The 8996-nt window shown below is 35.4% G+C and overlaps 2 protein-coding genes across 2 annotated transcripts; both read left to right on the forward strand.

The window, feature by feature from the left end:
• Nucleotides 1-471: 471 nt before the first annotated feature.
• LOC129368312 (gastrula zinc finger protein XlCGF26.1-like) lies at nt 472-3747 on the forward strand. Its single transcript, XM_055043238.1, has 2 exons — nt 472-491; nt 1125-3747. Exon 2 carries the CDS (start codon nt 1340-1342, stop codon nt 2684-2686), a length of 1347 nt encoding a protein of 448 aa, XP_054899213.1. The 5' UTR covers nt 472-491; nt 1125-1339; the 3' UTR covers nt 2687-3747.
• Nucleotides 3748-4676: 929 nt separating this feature from the next.
• On the forward strand, nt 4677-6560 carry LOC129368313 (zinc finger protein 624-like). Its single transcript, XM_055043239.1, has 3 exons — nt 4677-5028; nt 5133-5344; nt 5602-6560. The coding sequence occupies exons 2-3, from the start codon at nt 5230-5232 to the stop codon at nt 6441-6443; spliced, it is 957 nt and encodes a 318-aa protein (XP_054899214.1). The 5' UTR covers nt 4677-5028; nt 5133-5229; the 3' UTR covers nt 6444-6560.
• The last annotated feature ends 2436 nt before the right edge of the window (nt 6561-8996 follow it).

Here is an 8996-nt window from a genome sequence, read left to right on the forward strand (position 1 = left end):
AGCTTTATTTAGTGCACAGAGACAAGCTACAGATGGTAACCAGAAACAACTGACCAAGGTATCAGACTCTGCAGCATCGCTTCTGCTCTGCTAAGCTTAATTTATTTTATCAATACACTTTATTTGATCAGATTCTGATTTGTGCCTGATTCCAGTTTCAGATTACATGGCTGGAAACTTGCCCCAGTTGAAGATGTGAAGGCTGCAAACCAGAGTTTTGAAAAGGAAAATTCAGAGTAAGAAAATGCTGACTGTAACCGTAAATAGCTTAAGATGATTTCCAGATAGGGAGGTGGATTTACTTTAATGAATATTGCCCCTCACTGGAGTACCATGGTGTAAATATGAACTTAATATATGCACTTAATATTCACGTATTGTGTTTCCACGTGAAAATGTTAAATCTGCTCTTACTTAAATACAAATGACAGGTATTTAAAGAACATTGGCTTTTTACAAAAACAGCTTCACATTTCTGGAAGTACCTCCAGGTGAGTCCTGAATGACATATTAGTAGGTTTCTGGTTAAGATACTCTTCACTGACAAAGAAACTCGTAGAAGTTAAAATATTCACATCTTAAATTTAACGAGCAGTCAGTGATGAAATAAGTCTCAACATGTAATTAACTTTTTCTTTTTTTTTTTTTTCTTTTTCACCAGTCACCTATATTTGTTGTGGGGTTTTTTTTCTCAATAGATTTTATTTTAATTCAGCTATCGGCAAATGTTCAATTATCAATCCAATGTAATGAAATACAATAATAAATGAATAAATCTGTGTGAAGTTTCAGTTCACGTGCCAGCCTTACTTATTAGCTGGTCTCATGCTGCCATCTAGTGGTTATAGAAACTTTCCGCAGCATGCTTTTCACTTTTTGTTTTAACATCAAACCTGGCTGCTTGAAAAACAATCTTGCCTTCAGGTTTTGGATGAAAGAAATGGCATAATACAAGGGGATGGATTTACTGACATCTTTACACTGTGACATATCTCTAAAGAGTGTTTCTCTTACTTCCTTTTGTTACAATTTCAAAACCTTTGTGATATTTTACTTGTAGATGAATGTGATATTTTACTTGTAGATGTACCAGTAGTAATTCAAAATGTTCATGTGTTTGTCAGTGTTCCCTGTCCACCAGAACATCAGTTTGGACCAGCACACCCTAGAACTTCTCCAGATAAAGGAGGAACAGGAGGAACTGTGGATCACTCACACGAGAGGCCAACCTACTGCGAAGGGGGAAGATGATGAGATACCTCAGTTGTCACAGCTTCATCACATTAAAACTGAAGACAATAGAGAGACTGAAGCTTCAGCCAGCAGCTCAGCTGAACTAATGAAAACAGAACTTGATGAAGAGGAGTGTGGGGGACAAGGACTACATTCAAAATGCTCCCTAGAGTTAAAAACTGACGAGATTACTTCGGATTCTTCTGTGACTGAAGTCACTGATGACGATGATTGGCAAGGTCCTTTGTCAGGATCAGAACCTGAATATAAGGATCAGAGCTTCAATATTCAGAAGACCACAAAGCCTCAGTTAGAGTCTGGTAAAAAAATTGTCTCCAAGTTGTCTCTTCGGGATGGAAAAAGCTCTTCCCTCTGTTTGGTTAACCAGAAATGTCCTGGAGTCAAAAAAAACGTGGATTCTCCACCAGTCCATGGCAGTTACAAATTGTTTTGTTGTGATGTTTGTGGAACACAATTTACCAAAAAGGGAAATTTGGAGAAACATATGTTGGTTCACAAACAAGAAAAAACATTTACCTGTGAAGAATGCGGTAAAAGCTTCAAACGACCTTTACAGCTTACTGTTCACCTTAAAATTCACAGAGGTGAGAAGCCTTATTCTTGTGAATTTTGCAGTAAAGGGTTTATAGTAAAAGGTGCTCTGCAAGCACACAAGAGGCTCCACTTAGGAGAGAAGCCATTTGGTTGTGATATTTGTGGTAAAACCTTTCATTTAAGGAGCATTCTGAAAATGCACATGAAGGTGCACTCGGTGGAGAAACCCTTTCATTGTACAGTGTGTGAAAAACGATTCAAATGTCCATATATTCTTAAAAAGCACATGAGCCTCCACTCTGGACTGAAGCCATTTGTTTGTGGTGTTTGTAGTAAAGCATTTTCACAAGAAGAAACTCTAAAAACACACATGGTCGTTCACACTACAGAAAAACCATTTCCGTGTGATATCTGTGGAAAAAGCTTCAAATATATGTCCTACGCTCGAAAACACAAACTGTTTCACAGTGATGAGAGCAAACACAGCTGTGATATCTGTGGTAAAACGTTTATTTTAAAGCCTGCACTCAAGGCCCACATGAGGAGTCACACTGGGGAGAAACCATTCTCCTGTGATGATTGTGGAAGACAGTTTCATGTTAAGGCAAACCTTAAACAGCACATGAGGGTCCACACAGGCGAGAGGCCATTTGCCTGTGATGTTTGTAGTAAAACATTTAGTAGAAAGACCCATCTTACAGTGCACACACGGATACACTCGGGAGAAAAACCGTTTTTCTGTAACATTTGTGAAGAAAAATTCAGATTTCAGCACAATCTCAAAACGCACATGAGGGTCCACACAGGAGAAAGGCCTTATGTTTGTAGCTTTTGCTCTAGAGGATTTTCACGACAAGAGCATTTAAACAAACACATTGCTATTCACACAGCGGAATAAGTTTATCTTTTGTCATTGTGGCCAAAATCTAACGGTGTGAAAATAGTTCCATAGATTGTTGGTTAAAATTGCAGGAAATGCTAACTAAAACCTTAAATTATTCAGGAGAGATTATAACGAACTGATCAGGTGGTTATATTTAAGCAAACTAAAGACAGCTAGACTGTCTTTATTTAAGCAAACTAAAGACAGCTATATTTATCATAAACAAGGTTTATGATAAATATAATTCAGCCATTTTTTTTATTTTACTGTTTTAGACATCAACATTCGACATAGGTTGCATGTGGGCAAAAAAAAAAAAAATCTGATTTAGGTTGCATTTACCTGTTGTGTGAAATTGGCCTCAGATGTCTTAAAAGCACCTCACTGATGTTATTTCAACTACAGGGGCTAGGGCTGTTTATTTAGAGGTTAGAGATCTAAACCTTTCCTATGCTAGACATTTTTTTTGTTCATCTTGTTTTAATGAGTAAATTATATAATTAAATTATATTCTGTTCCAGTGGTAAAAAAAAAAAAAATAATTTACACCTTAATGCATCCATCTATTTTTAACTAAAGTAACATTTAATAGCTTTCATGAGCTTAATATTTTCACAACTGTTTATATTATTGTTTCAGAGTGATTTGTATGTGGGATAATGAAGACATGATTGGTGAAGTTGTGTTAATTCAAGTATAGCACCTTCGATTCAGCTCTACAAATTTATAAGATTTTATCCAGCTTCATAGTAAGGTCCGCTGGCTATCATGATTCACAAACCTGCAGGTTATACATTTAGTCAGTCTTTTAAATGTCAGCTTCAAAACTAAGTTCTTCAGTGCATTACAAGGTGCTATTGAAGTAATTTATTCCTATATATGAAATATGTTGGAGCAGAAACGTTTCAATCATGCATAGCAGAATGTCCTAGTGTTTCTCAGAAGGTGGACGTTTTGCTCCTTTAAGAACATTTTACCTTTTTACTTCAGTGAACCATATATGAAATGAGTGTTCATTTCAATTTTTAAATCTGAAATGAATTTGTATAAATTGCAAATAAAACATTTTTTGTTCAGTGTGGTAATGCAATGTGTATCTGTTTCAATGCATTAATTGTGGAGAAACATGAGTGTCATTTTTAAAATTAAGTAAGCAATGTCAGAAATATTTTCAGGCTTTTCAAAGCTTATGCATTGAGTGACTCTAAACTCAGAAAGTTAAAAATTGCATGTTTAACTTTTTTTATATAGTGGATTCATAATTTGCTTCAATCTGTGCAGTGATACCAACCAAACTTAAGATGGATTAAAGTTCTGTGATAAGACAATTTGGGTGAATTAGAGAAATCATCTTGTCACGGTCATGTATCATTTAATTTTCTGTCAAGCGATTAAGGTTTGCTACCATTAAAGGATTTAGTAAAAAGTTTTCTAACTTTGACTCTTGTTTCAGATTTTAGCCACATCCTAAGATTTATTTAGACACATTGGGAAACTCCTTAAGCAAAATAAAGGTGAAATCAACACGCCTGAAAAAAGCCCATCAGAAACAAAGTAATACAAAAAATAATAATAATAATCACAAAAAATTAAAATCTGAAATAAATCAAATAACAACCTTTAACCAAAATACACAGGAAGAGGGTCACAATGTGCAGTTTTCTTTTTCTTTTTCATGAGGCACTGACAGAGCAGGTTAAGTGAGCTGAGTGGCACTTTGATGAAATAGTGAACCATTTTTACACCCTGTTGTTTTGATTTAAAATGCACGCAAAGAAAAAGCATGCATAGTTACTCTTGATGCTGTTTACTGGGAACATTTTTGATTTAAGTTGCTGGCATAAATCCACGATACCTTGTAGATTTACTCCAATTCAAACAGTGAGAACGTCTTGAAAAATAAATGTATGAAGCATTCACGTTATTTTATTCTGAAAAGTCTCATCTTAGAGAGAGGAAGTGCTCTTTCCGAAACTTGTCTTTCATTGGTCAGCGAGGAGGAAGTGTCCGCATCTGACATTGTTAGCTCGAATGGCTAGTTACCGACTGAAAAATATATTTACATTTTGAGAAGAAAATACAAACAAACAAAAAACACGTCTGTTGATTATTTTCGAGACAAAGTTACAGCCTTCGTGAGGATATATCACATGTTTTATGGGTTTCGGTTAACAGTATTTACGGTCCGAATTTAGCAATACAATAATGTAATTATCCTTTCTTAGCAAACTGAGGGGAGCGTGAATCACCGTGGAACTAAAGCAGCTAACAATAGAGTCTTAATCAGTGTTTCCAACCAGGGTTATGGTGGCCCAACTGAGGAAAGTTACAGAGTGAAGGCAGAACTACTGACCAAGGTATCGGGCTCTCTGTGCTGTAGCTTCTCTTCATCTCTGCTACACTTTACATTTCATGTTAACACACTTTATGTTGTCATATACTGATTTGTGTCTGATTCCAGTTCCAGGCAGCAGAAAACAGAAGATTCAGATTATCAGACTAAAACCTTGAATGTGTAGACGAGGTTTGTGAAAAGGAGAATCCCAGGTGGACCGAGGATGACTGACATGATGAAGGTTGAAGCTGATGAACCTGGAGGGTTCAGCTTGGAGTTTCCCTCACCTGGAACAACCACATCAGAACTGGAGGAAATACAAGAGAGCAAATATCTCAGTAGGTGACGCACATTGGTTTGTCTGTATTGGATCAAATTACCTGTCTGTAAGTGCAAAGGGTCTGATGTAAAGAAACATTTATGTTTAGTTTGCCAATATGTTAATCAGTTTAAATCTACAGTTTTAATTGGATAAATTAGAAAAAAAAAAACATTCTCAAAGTTTAAGAAAGCAAAAGCTTTTTTTTTTATTTTGAAAAATAAAGTTAATATATTTATGACATTTTCATCAACCATTAATATGTATATCTGTCAGATTTACCTGTCTATGAGACAACAGTGATCAAAGAAGAGGTTCCCGGTGATTGGAGCTCCAATTTGGACCAACAAAATCCACAATCCCCCTGCATAAAGAAGGAAGAAGAACAACAGTGGATCAGTAAGGAAGAAGAGCAGCTTACTGTGAAGACTGAAAATGAAGAGAAGCCTCTGTTATCAGAGCTTCATCAGACTGAAACCGAATGTTTTAGAGAGACAGAAGCTCCAACCAGTAGCTCAACTGAACAAATGGAAACACAATCTGAAGAGGACTGTGTAAGACCAGAATCAGACAAGAATCCAGAATGTTCCTCTGGAGAAAATAAAGTAACAGTTCACAAAAGAGGAAAACGATTCAAACTGTGTTCCAAATCTATGGGTCAGATTGAACTCCATGATGGAGAGAAGCCATTTGGTTGCAGTATATGTGGCAAAAGATTTAAAAGTAAGAATCATGTTAGATTACACATCATGACTCACACTGGAAACAGAGAACATAGCTGTGATCTATGTGGTAAAGGATTTCTAGCGAAGGGTCATCTTCACACTCACATGAGACTCCACACTGGAGAAAGACCATTTGCCTGTGATGACTGTGGTAAACGGTTTCGAGCAAAGACAAATCTTAAAACTCACATGAAGGTCCATTCTAGAGACAAGCCCTTTTCATGTGATGTTTGTGGAACAAAATTTAAAAGGAAAGAAACACTTAAGAAACACATTTGGATCCACACCAAAGAGAAACCCTTTGTTTGTAATGTTTGCACAAGAGGATTTTCACGTCAAAAGAGTTTAAAAAGTCACATGTATCTTCACACAGGAGGAAAACCGTTTATCTAGTATTTGTAGTAAAGGATTTGCAGTGCAGGAGAATCTAAAGAGTCACATGTGCGTTCACACTGGTGAGAAACCATTTATTTGTGGTGTTTGCAGTAAAGGATTTCATCGACATGGAGATCTAAAGAGACACATGCGTGTTCATACAGGAGAGAAGCCGTTTATTTGTACGGTCTGCAGTAAAAGATTTTCACAACAAATTCATTTAAAGAGCCATATGCTCGTTCACACTGGAGAGAAACTATTTATTTGTAGTTTTTGCAGGAAAGGATTTTCACAACCAGAAACTTTAAGGAGACATATGCGTGTTCATACAGGAGAGAAAGAGTTTATTTGTAATATTTGTAGTAAAGGATTTTCACTAAAACAACATCTGAAAAACCACATGGAGGTTCACACTGCACCATTTAGCTGTAGTGATTGTGGAAAACGTTTTGTTAGGGAAATCCAGTTACAGCGACATGTGAGACTCCACTCAGAAGAGAGACCTTTTGGTTGTGATGTCTGTAGGAGCAGATTCAACCAAAAGTGTCAACTTGAAAATCACATGAGAGTCCATTCAGGAGAGAAACCTTTTGTGTGTGAGGTTTGCAGCAAAGCGTTTTCACAACAAGGAAATCTGAAGAAACACCTGGGTGTTCATGAGGGCTGTAATTAAATATTTTAACGTAAGACTAGTCTGCCAATATTTAAAATATCTATTTAATATAATATGGATAATATCTATTTGCATAAAGTGCAAATGGATCGTACTGGTAACTATTTGTAGCCTCTTAATTTTTCTCCTAATGCCTCCACTTTATTGCATAGATTTTTAGATTGTCTTGCTATGAATACAGTATTTCAGGGTCTCCGTTTTGACAGTTAAGCTTTTTAAGTTTGATTAGATTGGAACTTGTGCCCATTTGATTAAAGGATTTTCTTTGTTATTGGTCATATAAATATATTTCAGTGAGTAAGAAAAGTCATTTTCAATAAGTTGAAATATAGCTTCCAATGAGGCTTGTTTGTGAGATTGAAGTACATTTTGAAAGCAATATTGAACATGTATTAAACATACTTTTTGTATGAAAAACGTGTTTTAATTAGTCTGATGTATAATTCTTATCTTAAATGTCAAGTTTTCATCAGCTGTAGTGAAAAATCCTCCTGGTTAACAAAAACGAAGGTTTGAAAACAATCTGTGTTTACAATATATGGCTTTCACTTGTAATATTGAGTGACTGAAATAAATAATATTGAAATTTATTGAATGTCTCTAAGAATAAAGGAAATAAAACAAAACTAAACTCTTAAAGTGAATTTCCATGTGAAGCAAAAATAAATGTTTAATTTACATTATTGACATTCTGACAAGGTTATGCCTTAACCTTGTCAGAATGTTTGACTCTTGAAGGATGTTGCATTTACTTAAATCTGAGGGAAAAGGAGGGAATGTGTCCTCTGTGGCAGTGTGGCTCTGAAAACTGTTCTCTGAGTGAGGCTCCACAGATTTACTATCACAAGTGGAACATTGAGGCTTTTGCTATAATGCCGCACTTGATGTATAAAAGTTTGTTTGGGTGTTTTTCAGTTATAATAGAGAAGAAGGTGGAAAAGAAAAAGAAAAAAATAAAGTGAGACGGCGGGGCAAAAAAAATTTAAAGGGATAGAAGGAGAGAAAGGTGAAAGAGCTATTTACAGAACAACTGCAAAGTGAGAAACTGGACTTTAATTGAAATAACTTAAGGAGTTATGTTACATGAACTTATGGGTATAAGTGACATAAATATGAAAACAAAGCTGTCACCCCACTGACAGAAAAACAGATGTATTGTGTCAACTTATGACTTTGTAATTTTTTATTGGTAATTCATTAAATAATTTGTTATATTGATTACTATAATGAAACAACACATGTTCGCTATATTTGAGTATTTTGTAAGAACATAAAATGTCTTCTTGTAAGACCTGAAAATGTATTGTGTCTCTCTTCTGTATGACCTTCATAAACTTATGGGAATCCGACTTCTGGATCCTGTTCATCCATCTATATTTCATACAGTTTAAGGGCAGCACCTGTCAGGAATTTATGAGAGCTTCAATGAGACTCCATGAGCTGCAAGAGGCATCAGGGAAACTGAGGGCTACAGACATAAATGCCATAAATGGCGCATGATACAAGATATCATGAGCCAAACACTACTAATATTCAGCTACTTAATTTAATAGTTGGGAGATGATACTGATAGCTTGTTCTGAACAAGCTGTGTGCAATAGTTTATTTTAAAAAACAGTCAGTACTTGAAGTTAATTATTTAATAATTGTTAAATAGCTTATAAAGCAAAAATATTGCTGCTAGTTTCTTGCAGTGTAACTTTACAAATGGCACCCTATTTAAATCATTATATGCATTAGGATGTATATAGTGATTTAAAAAGTGTAATAACGCAACGCTTCCTCTATCAAAAAATATCTTTATTTTTTGTGTAACGTTTTATTTGGAAAAGCCAATGAAAGGAAGTAGTTTCTGGAAACGGAACTTTCCTTGCCATTCATTGGTCGATGAGGAGGAA

The sequence above is a fragment of the Poeciliopsis prolifica genome, unplaced genomic scaffold (assembly GCF_027474105.1).
Source record: "Poeciliopsis prolifica strain line A6 unplaced genomic scaffold, Auburn_PproV2 SCAFFOLD018, whole genome shotgun sequence".
Taxonomy (NCBI): Eukaryota; Metazoa; Chordata; class Actinopteri; order Cyprinodontiformes; family Poeciliidae; genus Poeciliopsis; species Poeciliopsis prolifica.

Excerpts from the sequence above, each read along its gene's own strand:
- LOC129368312 (XM_055043238.1), top strand. The coding sequence starts at position 1,340 with ATGAAAACAGAACTTGATGAAGAGGAGTGTGGGGGACAAGGACTACAT.
- LOC129368313 (XM_055043239.1), top strand. The coding sequence starts at position 5,230 with ATGACTGACATGATGAAGGTTGAAGCTGATGAACCTGGAGGGTTCAGC. Across the intron at positions 5,345-5,601 it reads ACAAGAGAGCAAATATCTCA|ATTTACCTGTCTATGAGACA; the intron begins GTAGGTGACGCA and ends TATATCTGTCAG.